At 47.2% G+C, this 19836-nt stretch overlaps 1 protein-coding gene and 1 long non-coding RNA gene across 5 annotated transcripts in view; one reads left to right on the forward strand and one right to left on the reverse strand.

The window, feature by feature from the left end:
- Nucleotides 1-19836, reverse strand: part of LOC13036398 (neurotrimin) — a 138385-nt gene that overhangs the window by 56435 nt on the left and 62114 nt on the right. For all 3 annotated transcript variants that reach the window (XM_033384184.1, XM_015183455.2, XM_003736234.3), the window contains one exon: nt 11815-12457. In XM_033384184.1, the coding sequence (XP_033240075.1) occupies nt 11815-12052 (238 nt within the window). In that variant the 5' untranslated portion in view covers nt 12053-12457. The remainder of the gene's footprint in view (nt 1-11814; nt 12458-19836) is intronic.
- LOC117184944 (uncharacterized) lies at nt 14088-14521 on the forward strand. Of its 2 annotated transcripts, none has more exons than XR_004470419.1 (2): nt 14088-14239; nt 14297-14521. It is a non-coding gene; the product is annotated as an uncharacterized lncRNA (long non-coding RNA). The 2 variants fall into 2 exon arrangements; XR_004470420.1 differs by having other exon boundaries at nt 14301-14521.

Raw genomic sequence — 19836 nt, forward strand, 5'->3', positions numbered from 1 at the left:
ATAATAAGAGCCGAACAGCCGTACGTACCCGAATCCAGTCGGAAAAACAATTTTCTGTTGTCTCTCTCTCTCCCTCTACTTTTGCGGCACCCAAGCCCCGCACCACTTTTTGGGTGGTGGGGGTGGAAAATTGTATAATTTCTTATCGAAAGGCAGCCAAAAGTTTCAGCTTGAAAATTTTCCAATTAACATTTTATATTAAAACCGACATCTGATTGATTCGCTTAAAGCCTGGGCGGCACGGCACGGAGCAGCACTCCACACTCCACACTGACGCTGTTGCAACAAAGCGATGCGGTTGCCCCCAGGAGCGGATAAAAGGAGTACTAGTAGCAGCCCCTCCCCCACCCACTGGCCCATGGAAAACTCCCTGAAGCTTTGGCTCTCCATACTCCAACAATGGCAACCGCCAGTCGGGAGAACAAACAAAAGCTGAAAAATACTTGAAGCAACTATGCCGGAGAGTTCCGAGAATGAGGGTGAGTCCATGGGCCGGGGAGGTACATAGGATCTAGAGAATTTCCCTGTCCCGTTCCGAACAGTAGAGGAAAATTGTTTGCTATTTGCCAGACTAAACGGCACAACAAAGCCATGGCCAATGGGTTGTAGGGGGGATGGGGGGATGGGGGTGTACAAAATGCAAAAGGGGGTAACAAATTACTTAAGAAAACTGTTGTTGCCTTATTGGATTAAGTACACAGCAGAGGAAGAACGAAGAAAGCAGTTTGCCCAGATCTTTCAGCGGACAATTACCAGCGGCTCTTTTATAATTTCTTCGCAACTCTTAAAGTTTAAGGAATTTGCAGGCGCACGCTGAAATGTTTGTCCATCTGCCAAATGCCAGCCTTTATCCTGCGACTCCCAATTTGATAGGATTGGCCCAATCCGTATCCCTGTCCCTCTCGTCGAGGTTTTTGCGCGTATCCCCGAAAGCCCCGTGTATATTGTGTACCCTAGAGGCCCGTTTGCTGTATTGTTATACAATTTCGTTGAAATTTATTTACAGAGTTTTGTACCACACAGAATAAACATCGAAGTTGGCACAATCCGTGAATGGAGGAGAGAGGACTTGAGGGGACCCGAGCTGCGGAGGACCAACCGCAAAAACAAAATCAAAAACCAAAGACCAATATCGAAGCCAAAACTCTGCGGCACTGGGGCCAAGTTATGGCTTAAATTTCTATCCCCAGCTCGGAGCACGGATAGCGGAATCGTGTTCTGCATGCCAACAGAACAGCAACATTCGGGGGCAAGTTAGGTCAGTTGGGGCATCGGCAGCTCCTTCCTATGCTGCTCCTTTCTTGGGGGCCAGGCCGCACAAAACACAAACAAGATAATAAGTTCATAAGTATTATTTGCAATATAATCTCTCTTCCGATTTGATTTAAAATTCTCTCAAGTCTGTGTGTCAAAGTTTTTGTGACTCCTGGCAGTCCAAGGAGCAGCTGGGACGATGGGGGGATGGGAGCATGGGAGGTCGAGGGTTGCTCTTGAGCCATGGATAAGGCCGGTGCGCTATCCTTAGTTAATTGGTCAGTATCTGTGGCAAGCTGCACTCAAAACTTTAGGATAGCTGAAAAGCTTGCGCCCCCAGTGGCGGCTTATCTGAAGAGTCCCTGGATTAGGGGCTGATTAAACTACCATTCGTTCTGTGAAATATAATGGGCGATGGGCCATCGTGCACGTGCTGGCTACTCTTTCTCATTACAAACAAATCTGGCTCGCGACTGCGCTCAAATTTGTCAAGGAGCAGCCGCTGCTTTGCCTTCGGCTAATTAATCAGGCCAACGCCAAGTCAGAAGTAAACAGCCATCGCCGTCGTCATCGCCTCAGCCCCTGCACCCTGGATTGCCACCTAACAGCATTTAGCTAAAGCATACTTTGGCTAACACTTGGCACAAACTTGGTCCTAGAGTCTCGACGTCTTGTAGATCCATGCTCCACTGAGCAGAGAGCAGGGCCAGAGCTGGAGCTGAAGCTGGGGCCAGAACTTTCACTGCTTCATCCTCTAACTGCAATTTATGAGTGCAGCGGGCCACTGGGCGAAATTTGTTTACAACTTAGGCGTTAATTGACACTGCCACAGAGGCAGCAGTGGGCGGCAACAGCAGGCAGCACGACCAGAGGTAATTCCAGAGGAAAGAGCACTGCTTCCACGGGCACTTTGCAAGGCCAAAGAACCCAACTGGGTTTCACAATCGGATGACCATGGCCCAAAACAATGCCCGAAAAGGTAAGCTTGGCCAATATTTATGCAACCATATTGTGTAGCCAACCAAAAAGCGAGCTGCAATCCTGTGATGGTAGAAAAGTTTTCAAATAAAATGTAACACCTCAACCAGAAGGAATGTTTCTGTGTGAGTTTTGAACTTTTTAAATGCACAGGCAGGAGGAGCAGTAGCAGACCAGAAGCACCAGAAGGGCGACTGTGTAACACCTCTCTTTTGAGGTCGACAACTTTTCTGGCAAGTTAATGAGGCGGGAGACTGAGGTGCAGGGCAGACTGGTCACTCTCCAGTGGAATCGCACCAGATTGTCGTGCAATTAGCTAAAATGTGCACCAAAACCCCCCCTCCAACTCAAACATCAACTAAATCTATGCTTTACCCCTAGAAGGAAGAGTATTAAGTGTAAACGAAGGAAAGGGAAAGGGAAAGAGTAAGAGTAAAGCCGAGAGGCATAGTAAATCAATGTCCTCGGTAATCCTCGCATAAGGCACTTTATCAATCAATGCAGAAAGGATTTAGCATGAGTTTTTTTCGTTTGTCATCGCATCGTTAATGCATGACGGGAGGGTGCCACATAAAAAATGCACACAGCGAGGCAGAGAGAGAGAGAGAGAGAGATAGAGAGTGTGACAAAGCCTCACACACAGATACGCACGCAGACAAAGACAGAGAAGCACGCAACATGAGTCGTGGAAAAAGTAATAAGCAATAAGCGGTAAAACAAAGTAAGACCAAATAACACAGTAAATCAGAGGATAATGCCACACACTCTTCCGCACACAGATACAAAAACCAATCCAACGCACACACTCACACCCTTCTTTCCGTCTCGCAGGCAGACACTTGTGAGGCATTGAAGCAATCAAATTAAATCCCAATCGCACACTTAGGCGCAAAGACAGGGTCTCTCGTCTCTCGGTCGCCCCACGAGAGAACAGGCCAAACGACGATAAAGCGTTATGGTTCATTAGGCCCACGGATTGCCAGGCGATTGGGTTAGGTGAGGACAGGAGGACTGCGACAATAGAAGCATATATCATTTCATGGCAGTCCTCCTGTCACACAGAACCGTACGGAACGAGATTACGATGAGCACCTACGCCAGGCAGCAGCAGCAGCAGCAGCATCAGCACATCAGCCACCCCTTACGAGTCGTATATGAGGTCCTGCGTCGAGAGTTTCAGGGGTTGCAGTGTGTGTGTGTGTGTGTATGTTGTTGCACTTAATGTCAATATCATCAAGTGTCCTGCCATATGGGCAGAGGCCAACCCATCCCCAACCCCTACCCCTACCCATACCCTCCTCTGGCTGACACTTGAATGCAGGCAGCAATTGTCACCCGGTTTTGGGACATGGGACATGGGACATTCGGCAAATGTTTACTGCTGCAAATTAGTAAACTAAACACGAGCCCGATCTGATCCGATCCGATTCGATTCGATTCGATCCTGGGACCCTGGTGGCAGGGGACCGAAAGGGTAACCAAATAAATAAAACATGCGGCGTATTTGTCAAGTCTGTTGCAATTGTGTGAGCAGGGTCCCATGTCCATGGCCTGCCCCCTTGCACGAATCATTACCTTTGCTCGACACTCGATCCTGAATGCTGGACACACGCCACGGACCCCGTCCAGCGAACAACTGTTTGATTTATTTGACACTTTGTGCGTCTGTGGCCCGACACCTGGTACCCGAAATTAATTCAATGAAATTTGCCAAACTTTTATGAACGAGTTAAGTCCTCGAGCGCTCGGTGGAGTTGCTGGAGTTGGTGCCGCAGGAAAAGAATACAATATTAATGAGTTTCCAATGTTAATAAGCCCTGGCAAATGGGCCCCAGACACCGGCGACCAAACGACAGCTGCAGTCCGCCAGCGAAAATCCCTTTATAATTTCATTTTAGCCCCGACTCGAGAAATAATTTCAAACTTTGTTATATATTTTTAAAGTCATTTAAACGCAGAAGCGCGCAAGAAAGTTGCCACGATAGGACGATAGGACGATGCGACGATGTGAAATTTTAGACGTTGTCGTTGATGAGCTGCTGATGAGGCGTGCTTCGTTTCCCGGGAACGGGTCCTGGGGTGTCTCCTTCCTGCCCCCAGCCCAGGAAGCCCAGGATCCTCCTCCTGCATCTGTCAACCAAAGTCGAAGTCGGACTTTCGTCTGTTGTTCAGCTTCTCCTGTCTCATCTTCAGGCTTCGCCTGCGATGCCGAAAAACTTTGCGCTCGCCTTTTGTTTTCCACTTTTCTTTTTCTCTTTTATTCTTCCTGCCACCAGTCGCAGGACAGGGCAACTTTGCGAGGCATAAAGAAAAATGAAAAATAACTGAGGAAAATATACAAAAAAAAAAAGGAAATAAGAAGGGTGGGGAAGGGTGGTGAAGGCAAGAGAGATGCTCCTTAAAACGACAGCTTGCCGAAGGCTGAATGCCCTACCCTCTCATTAGAGTTCCACTGCATTAGCCTTCCATTTAGATGTGACAGAATTGATGGACTAGTCCTGGAACTCTGGACATAGAGACGGCATCTGAAAGAGCAAGCGAGGGGCGCGGGGCATGGGGCATGGGGCATTGCACACTTTTGTGATTTCTGGCTTTTTCATAGAGCCTCGCACACAAATTGTAATGATGAAAAAAGTATCTCCTGAATATGAAACGAGGCAGCTGGACAAATGTCGCGCTGGCTGGCCAAAGCTCTGTCCAGGGTCCAGGGTCCAGAGTCCAGGGCCCCATCGTCCTGGACCATTGCCACTTTTGCGCCGGGGATAATAATAATAAAGTCGCTCCGCTCGGTGCGGTTGGACAACAGCTGTGACTCTCTGACTCCCACTTTAGGCCCTGCCCCAATCCCGGGGTACGCATCGCTCCCTGTGCGGGGCGACAGCTGGCGTCGAACTTAAATTAGCTTGTACATACAATCCGCTTTTCACAGAGCGCTCTCTCTCTCTCTCTCTCTCTCTGGCCAAAGTTCTTATCCGTGAATTTATCTTTCATATGGCAGCAGCGTGGAAACTTGGGCAGCACCGAGTGCCGAGGGTTTGCGGTGGCATTACTCTGCATTCTGAATTTATTACCCCCGACAACAGCCTCCCCTGCGTGGCACTGTGGCCAGAGAGTGCTTTTGATATTGTCGCCAATATAAACATTTTATCATAAAGAGATTAGACGCCGATAAGACGCCTGCCCCGTTTTGGAGAAGGCAAACAAAAACGGCCAGGACGAGCGTATGAGGGAAGGACTTTTGTGGTGGTCCTCAAATCAGAGATCCGGGATCTCGGGGCTGGCAGCTCGTTGGGCCTTGATTTACGATTTCCTGATGCCCTGAGAGTACCCCGGAACAATGCCAGGCAATTTCCCCATGCGGTGAAATTAATTTGAAGCATTTGCCAGGTGCCTGGACCGTCCGCACCGTCAGCTGCAGCAAAGTGCAGCAGCAGTAGCTACAAGTCTACAAGTTCGCCCATCTGAATGGTTCCCAGCACACTTCAGGGCAGCCGTAAAATGGCCACATCCCATGGGCAACACCCGGACTCAAGAGTCTAGAGAGAAAGAGAGTGAGAGAGAGAGAGAGCACGGCCTGCCCCGTTGTCCAGGCTCCAGAGTCCAGAGAGAGGGTCGCAACCACGGACTCCAGACTCGGGAAAGGGGAAAACATCAGACCCACAGAGCTCAGCACCAGGTCTAGCGAGCGGGGGACACACCAGGGATTCAGAGCCAGGGAACGGGGGCAATCTGTTTGCCCCACAGGCTCCAGAGGCAGCAGGGTGGCGGCCATCCTGAAGTGGGTGGAGTGGCCTCTGAGCTGCACTCAATGTCAGATAAATCCCGTCGCTGCATTACGACAGCCCGCCTTCTACCCGCTCCTCCCCCTCCATCCCCCTCGACAAATGTCTAAAGATAAAGCTGCAAAAATATTTTAACCTCCTTTGGCAACATGTCGGTTGTCGGAGGACATCCCACTAGACCCATCTCTATGGCCACAAGTCGCCCTCCGTGCAGCACCTTAACGTAGGGCAGGAGACAAAGCTGCTGTTGCATCTGTTTGTGTCACAGCGCAGCGTCCCAGTCCCTGTAGCCAACTCCTCGCAGCTCCAGACAAAACCTGAGCTAAACAAAGTTTCTGTGTGTGATTCCCGGATACATTTTATAGTACAAAGGTATATTATCCACTTGATCGTTGAATCCTCTGACGGCTGATCCCTTCCGAAAACTTTGGGTATGGTTATTGAGAAGAATTTGCACAACAAAATTATTCCAATCGGATTCAACTCTCTTCAAGACGATCCTTTTGGATATTTCCGAAGTATTGGGTACTTTCTAGTCGAGATTTCATCTTTAAGTTGTGATTTTTTGCATATTTCATATGCGGCTTAGGCGGGTTCATGAAGAGTGGCAGGCAAAACAATAACAAGAAAAGGATTCGAGTAAAGTGAAACCACTCCCCACTCCCAAAGTGGAGTTCAGTCCACTATCCAGGACTAAGTCCAACTGCAAGTCCATGTCAATTTGCTGGGAGTGCTCCTTCCGAGAGAGAGTCCGAGAGAGAGTCCGAGAGAGACAAAAGACTTGACAGAGCCAAAGCCAATGCGCTGCAAAATTAAAATTGCTCAGCCGTTGGCCCCCGACATTAGGCGAGGACCATAATGAAATGGCTTTCTGGTTTAAGCCAACAGCACAGTAGTAGTACGTACACCCAAATGAGAGGGCCGCTCTGAAATTCTAATGAAACTACCCGTTGAGGGAAGAGCTAGGGACAGGGCAGGGAGCAGGGGATCCCCTCCGTCAGACAGAGAGATGGACAGAGAGTCACTTTATTTTATTAGAAACTTGTTTGCCGAGCATTTGCACACAAATTAAATATGGTTTGCTGTGCAGAGTGGTAGCTCCTTGCTCCTTGTTGCTTGCTGTTTTTTTGCCATTGCCCATTCTCTTTTTCTGACATTCAGTTAAAATTCAATCAGCTCCAGTTAGAAGTTAGCGGCAGTGGCAGTCGCAAGTTCAACTTTGCAGACACGTTAATCGGAGGCAACACAATTTCTTCATTTGCCCCACTGCCAGCCAGACTGAGAGCGAACGGGAGAGAGCAATCAACTTTTTAATGTGGCATGGAAAATGATGTTGCCAAATCATTTCAAAGATGATTCTGATGAACCAGACGACGACTCGCATGTGGCAAGCACATACATGCAGCAGCTGTTGCCAGGATATAAGAGACCTAATGCTATGGTCAGACGTGGCAACAAGTCCGCACTGTCTGCCTATGTGCCACACATGCCACCCCTTCTGATGTCTGCGTTTGAGTGCGATGCCATCTCTGGGCTTAAATGCTGCAATAAACTGAAAACGTTTCCATACAGCAAGAGAGAGGCAGAGCCCTCCTTCCCCCCTCTCTGTGACTAATGTCAACTCTTGACATTCATGGCAATAAAATTTCCCTCCACTTTCTTCCATTTCATGCTTGTGCTTGTGCTTTTATGTTTATGATTTAATTGTCAATAAAATAATCATTTGCAAGCCTTTTGCCACATGCAACCGCAGTACGTGCTAAAACAGAGTTCAAGCAAATTTTTACCGATAAATGAATTGTGGCATAAAGTGGCAGAGAGGGTAGAAAGGTTGAAGCCACAGGCGGCATCATGTGGGGAGATGAGCCGGAATAAACTGAGTGAAACTGTTGGGGGGGGAACAAAAAACCAGGCCCAGGCCCAGAACCAGGAACCAGAACCAGGCCCTGATCAAGGACCACAGCCCACAGCCTCTGACTGGCACTTAAGTTATTGACGAGATAAAGTTGAGGATTTTGTGTGCATTTTTGTGAAGAGCCAGACGAAGCCCATAATGATGGAGGAGCATCAGGAGCTGAGGCTGCAGAAGGAGCTATAGCCCGAGAAGTAGATGTGAAGCTGTTGCTGGAAAAGTAGGCTGTGCGCTGAAGGAAAAGCTGTATCTGGAGGAAGGGCTGTATCTGTTGAAGGACATGGAGCTGAAGCTGTATCTGGAGCTTCGTGGCGATGATGATGCCGTTGACGTTGATGTTGTCGACAGTTTTGATGCCTGTCCGGGTCCCGGGTAAACCACAAGAAGAGAGATGAAGCAATATGTGCTCCAGGATGAAAGCTTTAAGTGTCTCTTTTTCTCTCTTCCTCTCTTTTATACCCTCTCTCGCTCTCGCTCTCTCTCTTTCTCTGAGTGTGATTGTGTATGTGGTGGCAGGTCTAGTTTGTTTGCTCAAATGCTGCTCCTTTGCTCATGACACCAGAAGCAGGACACACAGTGGCAGCGGCAGTGGCAACAGCAGAAACCAAACACAAAAAAAAAATTAGAAGAAAAGCGAACGAAACCAATAAAAAGCCGAGTGAAACGAAACGAAACGAAACGGAGGCGGAAAAGAAAACATTGTGGCCAGGCAACAATGGCAGTGCCACACAGATACACGTGTATGTGGAGCCATCGATTTTCACTTGAGTTTGGGGAGCATATTCTCTGGAGTCGCACAAACAAATGCGCGTAAATTTTGCTTAGCGCGCGATTCAAGTGCAAATACTTGACACTGCCACAACCAAAGTGCGAGGATAAGCGGTAGACAGAGAGATGGAGAGAGAGAGACAGGGGCAAGCAACCAGTGGGTTGATGGATGTTATAGCCTTCTTTTGGATAACCAACCCCTACCCTCTCCTACCCACCCCAACTCGAGAGCCTCTCCACTCCAAACGTTCCTGTCACACGTCAATATCCTTTTTGCGGCTGCTCTTTTCCCCTTTTTTCCTGCCTCCTCAATGTTTAACCCCAGAACTTTTTGGATTGCCACACCTGATGGCCAATGTCTGATTTATTTGCATTTCGGTTGTGGTTCATGCAGTTAATAAATTTCACTTACTTATACCCAGATATATGCACCATACTATATATGTACATATGCGTGTTTAAATGGGGGAAAGTGTTATCAGAGTATATGTATATGTACGGATTTGGGGAAAATTTGTTATCTGAGTGGGAAAAGTTTTCTCCTCAAATATCGAAAGTTGTTCCAGAGCGAAAGTTTTTGCGGAGGCAACCTCTCTACCTATGTCAAATTGATTAGTTGAGTTGGACAGATGAATCTTAATCCGAAGACCGCAGAAGAACCCAAAGAAACCCCATTCACGAATGGACCTTCGGGGCATGTAGATACATAATTTGATTGTGTGATTTATGTCACAATATATCCCCATATTCTGCATTAATGAAGATGGAGATGGAGATTAGTCACCAATACGAGCTCTCTATGCAAGGGGGTATTCAGCAAGCGTTTGGCACTTCATTAATTGTGGGGGAAAATGCAGGAAAAGCTTCGCGAAATACGAGAAAAAATACGATGAAAATGGAGAGCCAATCGACAGCCACAAATGCAAATATTTGAAACAGCGAAAAGGACTCCACTGCAAAGCGCAGGAAAAGAACGACAGTTGACTAGAGTACAAACCAAACTAATTGTTACTGACACTCGCAGTGACTGCTCTCACAGTCGCTGGAGCTGTTGCTGTGGCAGGAGCTGTAGCTGGATGCAACCCAATGGGGCAGACAAACGTCCTGCAGCAGTATTAAAACAAGAAAGGAAGGATAAACTCTGGAACCGAATACTTAGATACTCTTGAAAGACCATTGTTTCTATGGGGGATGATATGATTCAACAGGGATAGGCATCGCAAATTGCTTTTGGAATGATTTCATGGATTATAGACATCAATTCTCTAACTAAATATCCTTTTGGATATGAATATCCTCTTGTTCTCCGATCTAGGGCTTTCCAACTTCTAACCATGAAAAATCTGGAGACAATTTAATTGGAAACACCTCTAGATCTTGCTCGAGGGGATAAATGAAAATCATGAAAATCAATGTAACCACCTTGAAGGGTATTAAAAAACAGCAGCAACAGAGTGTGGCAGAAGTACTTTAAAGTATAAAAGGATGCCAGGGAGTTGCAAGTGGCAGGAACGAATGCGGGAGTTGCAAGCTGCGCTCTCAGAGCAAGACAAAGTAAAGTTATTTGCGGTTCATTATTCACTTTTGGATTTTATTTCCTTGCGGTGAGGCACGATCGAAGACAGTGATGGACAGCAGATTGAAGTCCGTTCGAGACACGTTCATCTGCCGTCCCGAAACCACGTTTGCCTGCAAACTGCATGCAAAATGACCCGACAATGGTTGGCCGGGGGAGTGGCAAGGTGGCGGTGGAACTGTCTGGCGTTAGGACGACGTTTAAATTGGGAACTTTTGGTTGGCTGCACCCGAAGCAGCGTTTGAGGAGCAGAGCGCATTTTTGCTCTTTGCTTATTCATCTTGCAAGTTGAAAAATAAATTAATAATGCGTTCTTGCCACCGAGCGAACGGCAGCTGCAACCGCACAACGGGGCGACAGAGATGGAGCATCCCCAAACGAAGAAAAAGAGTGAAGGGAGGAGGGGACACTGTCAGGGACTTGGAATATTTCGTGCTGAGCTTTTTTGCGCGCACTTTCTATATCTATCAGATATATAGTATATGTATATACCTATATATACCATGTTGGGAGGGACAGAGACCCTCCTTGGGTCCATGACCATTTCCATTTCCATCTGCTTCTGCTTCTCCTTCTGCTTTTGCTTCAACTTTTGCTGTGTGTCTCCCCTTCTTTTGCTGACACCCTGGCCCTAAAATTTAATTGCATCTTTTTCAACAATTCTAGCACGAAATGAAAATTCATGCAAACGTTGCTAGATAAAAACTGAGGCGCCCCCCGTGCCCATCCTTCGGAATGGCACAAAGGACGAGAGGCGGAGAGAGCCAGAGAATGGCCAGAGGAATTTAAGCTTTCAGTTTAGTTCAGTCAAGATATGAATACTAATAGCCACTGGAATGTTTGAGTAGCCAAAGGACATTGCACTGCCACAGTCAGTGGCACAGGGGCAGGAGCCGAGCAGGAGCCCCGAACTCGAACGGATCTCAAGACGCTTCATCGTCTGTTCCCCACTGGCCAGCCACTGGCCCCTCTGCTCACCCCTCTGGCTATGGCTATGGCTCTGGCAATGTCATTACTCTTATTTGATTCCGTGGACATTCGCATAAATGTCAGATTGAGTTTTATGCACAGGCAAAAGTTGAGTCCTTGAAAATGCACTGCCGGGGCATTTAAATGCAAAAGCCCGTGAATGTTGAAGCGGGGGGTGGCTGGATCCGAGATTCGAGGGAGCGTCCCTTCTTGCCACACAAAAACGAAGCGAAGAAAAGCAATTAGCGAAATTAATTGCTCAAGTTTCGCTTTGAAATATTCATCCGTGAGATTAATTCGCCGGCCGACAAAGCTCCGTCATCGAGCTGGGAATCCCATCCCTCCTCCACCTCCTGTGGCACCAATTGTGGATTGTCAATTGAATGGCTTTGCGGTTGGTACTTGGACTGTGGCTGGGACGGGTACGGGGAGGGGGACGGGGACTGGAAATCTCACTTGGACTTGCTGATTGACTTGGCTCTGTTGCACGCGATTGAATTTGCAATTGCTCGGAGAATGGGGCATATCATTCTTTTTTTTTTGGTTTGGTTTTTGGGTTTTTGGTCTTGACTTACCGCTCTCCAAGTTGTGCAGTTGCAACAGAGCGATGGCTGCCACGGCCAGGAGCAGTGTGTGGGGCAGGCTCCTCTGGTGGATATGGTGTCTTTGTGGGCTAATTGTTCGCGTTATCCTCGCCATTTTGTTGCTGCTTTTGCTGGAATGGAATGTATTTGCAATGGCGCCTCCTTTGTTGCTGTTGTTGCTGCTGCTGCTGCTTCTACTGTTGCTGCCACAAGGCTTAGTCAGGTGCATTGAATTAATTATTTCATTGCTGCACACGATTTTGCACGGCCGCAGATTGTGTTGCAAGAATGGACTCCTTCTTGGCCACCTGGCCCGCTGCTACCTCGTTCTCGTTTTGTTGCTACCGTGCGGCCTATACTTTTCCTTCTTGTGCAACAACTTATTCTTCTGCTTTTGCTTCTGCTTGTGCTTCTGGCCAACTTCTTCGACTGCAGCACTTACGGTATTTTAATTATTCAAAATAGGTTTATAGCACAGCAGCAGGACCTGGTCCTTGGTCCTTGGTCCTTGGTCCCTGGATCGTCCCGGGTTCGGCTACGGGTATGCTACGGGGTATACGGGCGGGGAGGCCTGCTCCGATTTAATTGCTTGTTTTGCTGCAATGTATTTTCCTGGGGCGTTGCAAATTTATAGCTGCAAAATACAAGGAAAACGATATGCGTTAGTTTTCTACATGACCACAACGAGAGAGAGAGAGAGAGAGAGCGAGCGAAGGAGAGAGTCCTGTGCGGTGTGTGCATCTGTGTGTGTGTGTGTGTGTGTATGTATCTGTGTGTAATGCAGCAGCTAAGCCGCTATGCCCAAATACATAATTCCTATGCAAATAAGCGTGGCCCAGCACCGAAATTTATGTGCGCACAGCGTTTTGCATATCTGCACACAGAATATAGCCCGCTACAAAAAAAAAAAAAACAGGGAGATATAAACACACACGTATACGTATATATATATATCCATTTATATATACAGATATACGGATTCTTCTCTACGGCGTTTTTCCACAGGCAAATAAAACTCAAGCAGAGCGTAAAAAAATATAAACGACAGCCAGAGAGGCATGAAAAACTGGTCACAAAAACGAGGAACGAGCAAATGCCAGGACGCAGGACAAGCTGCCAAATTAACAGAAATTTGGATGGTAGCCCGAACTTTTAGTTCGGATTCCCAGGATAGTGCATATTCCCTTCACGTTCCCCAGTCCCCGTCCCCATCCCCGTCCCCATCCCCGTGACTCCCCGACCCACCCAGTGACATCAAGCCAACTGAAATAATCCCGCAAAATATTGTGTGCGCATTTTGGATTTGTTGGCTTTGATTTGGCGCGGTTTTTGCCGCTATTTTCTCCGCCATTTTTTATTGCAATTTCTCTATTTAACATGTTTTGGCAGTGCCACAGCGTCGCATTCATGGGTATCCACAGAATGGGGCACATTGCCCACAATGAGCGGCCCTATGGCTGGCGCTGGCCCTGGCGCTGGCGCTGCCAATACTGCGACCATAAACAATTCTATTAAAATAAATGTAGCATATTTATAAGGAACCGCACAAAGTGAAAGCCACAGCAAAGGCAGACTTAAATGCTACATAAATCGACTCCAATTTGTATTCCTTTAAGATATAGGTAGAAAGGAGCACAAAAACGAAAGCCGATGATAAAGTCTGGGGCTGAGCGAAGCAACAAATTCTGATGTAAGGAAACAACAAAAAAAAAATGAAGAAAGGAAGTTGATGAAGAGAGCGTTCTGTCAGAGAGCTGAGAGCAAAGAAAAAAAGGAAAGGAAATATGATTGATTTTGTGTATTCTGGATGGAGTCTTACCGAATGGGGGTTGACCACTCGGCCATCAGGGTAAGGCAGGAAATACGCAAAAATACACAAGGATATTACTTACGCATAGGAATAAACGAATAAACGCAGGACTCCAGGACCCTGCACACCAAGAAAACCCCAAATGAAAATCGAAAACCAAGCCACACTAAACAACAAAAAGGAAAATGAGATCTTATTTTGAATAGTCGAAGCTTTGTATACCCTTAAGGAACCGATGGATTCAGTGCTCTGTGACAGGGTCTTGATCAATGTTTGGTGTAAATAACGCAGAAAGGAAGCATAAAATATGTTTAAAATATGCTTAAAATATGTCTAATTTATGCATTCAAATCTAGAAAAGTTTTCTTCGATTGTCCTCAAGAAAAAAGCAAAATATTTGAATTTTTCAACGCTTAAGCCTTATATGTCTATTGAATACCATCCTCCAATACGTTAAAATAATACACCCCAAATCCTCGTATGCTCTTTTAGGGTATCAAAACCACACGCACACACACATAACACACAGGCACACATAACACACAGACACACATGCGGCACAGGAATGGCACAGAGAGGGATAGAGACAGAGGAAGCAAAACATGCGTATGGGGAAAATTTGTGTATTTGCCATAAAATAATTTATCAATTGGAAAATTCTAGACAGGCATGAAAGGAGTGAACCAACCGCACACCCTGCCGACAGACAGGATAAAGGGTGAGGGGAAGACTCTCAGGAATGCGAGAGGAAACGTTCGAGGGAAAAATGGCCAAGTATTTTGCTATCGTCTCTCTGCCATCTCTTGCCCAGTCCCCATCCCTCTCTTCCGTTTTCTGTGTATTTGAGGGTAAAATTATGACAGGAGGAAATAAAAAAGCATAAATTTATTACTGAGCCGAGGACGAGGACGAGAACGAGAGCGAGGACTACGATGACTACTAAAACTTGGCCACAGGCCCGTGGGGAGCACTGCAGGGCAAAGTACGAGTAAAGTAAAGATCATAAATAATCGAAAGGGCGACAATATTGGCGCAGGACAATGACGATGAAAGCGGGGGGAAGGGGGGCTGCAATGACGTTTTGTGGAGCATATAAATATCATTTCATTCGATTCGCTTCGCTTTTGGTCAGGCGAACGAGACAGAGAGAGAGAGAGAGAGAGGGGGGGTAAGGACCAACCGAGGTGGTGGCACACGCAAGACAGAATAATTGTACAGAAATTTGCTGTAACAAGGATATCAAATTTGCGCACGGAGATGCCACCAGCAGCAACAGCAGTAGGAGTTCGGAATAAAAAGGATAACGAGCACAATAAAAGAAATGAAACCGTAGACCTCACCGCCCGAAAACAAAAAAAAACCCGGTTACTAATTGGACAAAGCTGCCGAAAAATGAAAGCCGAGATCAGAACAGAGCAGGGGAGAGGAGAGGAGAGGGACAGGAGAGGAGCGCAGGACATACGCGCCTCAACCGCCGTGTGTGACGACCCAAAAGCCAAATCTGTATCTCTGTATCTTTCTCTCTGTATCTGTATCTTTCTCTGTATCTTCGTGCTATTCAAATGCAACCGAAAAAAACAAAAGGAACGAAATAAAAGAGATTGGCTTAGTTAGGTCTAATTTCACTGGCAGACAAAGTGCTTAAAAAATAATTACACGCTGGCAATCAGCAAGTTTCACTGCTTCTGTCGTTCCACGGGAAACAGGAAGGGCTGTACACGCGACGTGGCCCCCGCGTTCCGGTGCCTGCCTGCGACTGCCCTTCTGGGCCATGTCTACGACTCGTTAACAATTGACCGCTGCTCCAGGAGCCGTGGCTAGTGGCTAGTGGCTAGTGGCCGTGCGCGTCAAATTCAATTTAGTTGCTCGGGCTCTCGACTGCCGGCTGCCGGCTCTCTGCTTGCTGCTCTGAAATGTCGTGGCCGCAAATTCACCAACTTACAAGTAATTAGGCAGCTCAACTGCATCTGACCACGCCCACGGCCAACAAGGCGCACACACACACACACAGATGCATTGAGAGAACACTAAGGACACGCGTCGTCAGCTGCTTTGCGTGGACCCATCGTTGGGACCATCGTTTGCTTGATTGTCATTCTCGTTGTTGGCTAATTGCACAATGTGCAGCCGGCAGAGGCATCCGCAGGACGAAGGACAGAGCGGAGGGGCCTTTCTTTGGCCACCGCCACCGCCAACGCCACCCCCACTGCCCACTGCCCTCTGTCGCCTTTTTACGTGTTTGACATGCACTTCAGCCTGGGTAATTACCAATTTGCGGCGCCAATTTGGCTGCCCATATCCGACACACCAAGCGCCAAGCCAAAGCCAAAGCCAAAGTCAAGTCAAGTCATTCCCAAGCCCAGCAAAATTTAATTAGTTTGCCATCCAAATGCTGTCCGTGAGAGTATCCGTGTGAGTCGGGTTATCTGTGTGTGCGTCAATGTTTGCGCAAGTGTCAGTGCGATTTGGAAATGGGAAATGACACTCTTGAAGCAAGCAGAACAAAAGCAATCAAGCAAGAAAGGATATCATTGAGAGTCGCAGCTTTAGATACTCTCTATGGCTTCTGTATGATGCCCTCGAGGGTTGGCAAATCGTAGCACCCTTTCTTTTAGGGTATCAAAGCATAGAAAGATAAACCGCAGGCCGCAGGCGCCGAACAATTATGAACAATCGCAATCGCAGCTATCCCTTTGACCCTTTTGTAATCTCTTTAATGGCTGGACATGAACGTTGGACGGTGGACAACGGACGGATGAGCAACAGGAAATGGAACAGAAATAAAATCGTTCCGGGCAATTTTAATTTACTTCGAGTGCCCGCCAATTAATTTAATTTAAGCCTCTTTCGCACAAGCCATGATTACACTTTGACACTTTGACAACAGAACGTAACGTACTACCAGCACGATGGCAGCAGAATTACCCTCAGGACCATCAAGGACCCACAGGGTTAAACGATTGTTCCACGACCCAATCGGGGGGCCAAAGGTTGGCCTGGCAATCGATTTCCTTACCCAACGCTTTAGCTCAACTTTAATTAAAGCAATTTCAACTCAACTTGTCCCCAAAGCCGAGAGACAGAGACATCGACATCCAAATGTCGATGCACTTGCTCTGCGAATTATGCAGAATTTTTGCAGGAACAAACTCCTCTAGACTCCTGGCACCACAGATAGTCGAGGCTCTGAGAGGATAAGCACTGCACACACACACACACACACGCAGGAAGAGGCCCTTAGAGCAGCACTTGCAGCAGCAGCTGTATTCGATTTCAAGGACACTCGATGGGGCAGCTGCCTCATCCGATGCTACTGCTGGTGGTGCTGCTGGTGCTGCTGGTGGTGGTGGTGGCCCGGAAGGGCTCTTCACAGTTTATAGCTCCAAGTGGCAGTTGTGTTGGCAAGTGCAAGTGGAAATTCTCGAGCGTACTCTCCACTCTTCAACTGATTACGGTTTGTTTTCCATGCAAGCAACACTCTCCCCTCCTCTCCTCTCCCCAAGGGATACAACTCGTCCAGCAGCAAAAGCGCCAAAATGATAAAGTTGACACTCGGGACTTTTTAATTGGAGGCACATTTTGGGCAGTTAATGAAAATTTGATTAAATATCTAATTGATTGGCGCTCATTCGATTTAGGATGTAGGATTGTAGGAGAGGTATGGCGCTTTTTAATTTGATTAAAGTCGGAAGACGCTTGGCAAATATTTAACGCTAATTAAACTCGACAACTAACAGAAGCCATTCAATGGACATGCCAAGGACTAATTAAGATTTTGTCAATTACTTATGGCACAAGTGCCACGCCCCAATGGGGCAGAGGGAGAGGGAGCGACGAGTGGAGAGTCAGCGAAAGAGATAGAGAGGAAGAGGTACGGGGGGGTAGGGAGAGCCCTGACGCAACAAACTGCACGCTTCACTGTTTGTCCGTACAGGGATCCTGTCTGCCTGCTGCTGTGTGTCCCTGTGTGTCCTGTGCAATCATTAAAATTAATTTATTGGTTTCATTAACTCGACTGCCGCCGGGTCTTTAGCAGCTAGGAGCACATTAGGCGCTTCCACGCCCGCTAAAGCTGCAATTTCTTGCCTTCATCCTTCGGGCTTTCTCTCTCTCTCTCTGTCCGGTTTTCCGTCCTTCCTTTTTTTTTGCCTTCATTCATTCTTTTTCTCTTTTTTGTCCAAAGTCGAAGCCAAATGACACTCTGACGACATTTTGTTTCATTTTGTGTGGCAACCAAGCCAAAATCCGTTGAAAGCATAAGCCAGAAAACACAGGGGCAGCCGCAGGAGCAGGAGCAGCGGGAGCAGCGACAGCAGCAGGCCAGGATTGAGCGGAGGAAATGGTTCGCTGGCGGCCACCCCGAAGTCCCCCCGAAGACCACCCCGAAGTCCACGGACGTCAAAGCCTTTCCGCTTGGCTGACCAACAATGAAAATATAATGTCGTCGTTGTAGCCAGGGACCCTTCTCTAACAAAAGGAGGGCCCGCAAGAATGGCGCTAAATGAAAATGAACTAGAAATAATCATCATTAGGCACGAGCCACCTTTATGAACTTTAGCAACAAGTACGCACTCGAAGACCCTGGCGTTAGGGCTTCGATTTCAGCTCGAAAGTTTTGAGTCCTCACATATATCCCTTCACTCAAAAGTTTCGGGCTGCAGAGTTTATTTGGATTCCTTGCTGACGAATTGAATTATTTTCCGAAGAAAAAGTTGCCCGAATATGAGTGCTTAAAGGAATACTTTCTCCAAGTAGATGGTGGGTGATTCACACATGTACTATGGACAGCCCAGCCCGTACTTGTTTTATGTCTAATCCCCCTGGTCGAGGGTGATTCGAGCGGAGTCCGGAGTCCGCCCGCTTGATGCATTGCACTTTGGCGTGTGCCTGACGCCGCGGGCGAGCTGCGAATGCCGCAGTGCATTTGGCAAATAAGAAAAATTGCATAAATTTCATTAAACTGGAAATGTCAGGCAACTGTCGTGCACCCACACTCCCTCTCTCTGTGTATGTGTGCGGGTGTATAGGGTTTTCCATCAGCGATGACGCTGTCTGCGGCACAGGGACCAGACCAGACCAGACCAGTCCCCACCCCAGGACCCCATTCGGCGCGGCCTGGCAATATTAAAAATTGTGCACCCAAATCCCCAAAGTAATTTATTAAGATGCCTCATGATGTTTTCTACTTTGTATACCCATTACGAATGGGCTTTAACGTTATGTTGCGGTGCTGGAAATGGATGTAACAGCAAGATGGGATCTCATAAAGCATACAGATTGGTGATACGAGTGCTCTGCATTTCTAAGTACATATATAGGCACCTAATATCCAGGCTAGATAAAAAAAAACCCTGCTCATACTTAGAAATAGATATACGAATATAATCTATCAATTCGCCAGACAAATAAAGGATGGCTATTATATTTGTCGCTCTTACTTCCATCTAATTCCATATTCTCATGGCCTCCACTGATTACCGGGTATCCTATTGTCGTTTCATTCGAGTTGAACATTCTCTTGCAATTTTTTTTATTATTTACGCGCCGTTGACTTCACGCCATTAAAATACACGGCACAGGCCAACAGCACAGCAGAACCCATTTTATATGCAAAAGTTGTATGTCGAGCAACAGCTACAGCGTGACACTGCTCCAGGCTGCCTCATTGGGTGGCGACTAGAGTCGGGGGTCGTTCTTTGTTTAGAAGCGACTACTAATGCCAATGCAGGCGGCGGCGTCTTGAGACAGAGAGGAAGGGAAATAGAGAGAAAGACACTGAGAAGAAATGGTTAGACCCACGAGTCAAGTGCTCGACTAATGCATCTGCAGAGCAGAGCAGAGAAGAGCACAGCCAAAGGCATCCATCGTTAGCTTTTTGACATTTATATGAGTTTCTGGCTTGGCCTTAGCCATTTTCGGCTTTGATTGCAATTCGCAGTTTTTGTGGCAAGGAAAATTGTCATAAATTACTTTGCATGGCTTGTGCGGGTGTGTATCTGAAAATCGTAAATCAAATTCCAAAGAAAAACAGAGAGAGAGAGAGGGAGAGGGAAGGCCAGAGCGAGCACAACGTCTTTGCCACACTGCGTATGTGTGATATTTCATAAAGCGTGTCATGAATTCTAATTACCTTTTTGGTCCAACGAGCAATTGCCATTTCTTCGTTTCGGCTTTCATAAATTTCATTTTTAAATTGCTTTTCA

Source organism: Drosophila pseudoobscura, chromosome 2 (assembly GCF_009870125.1).
Source record: "Drosophila pseudoobscura strain MV-25-SWS-2005 chromosome 2, UCI_Dpse_MV25, whole genome shotgun sequence".
Classification (NCBI taxonomy): domain Eukaryota; kingdom Metazoa; phylum Arthropoda; class Insecta; order Diptera; family Drosophilidae; genus Drosophila; species Drosophila pseudoobscura.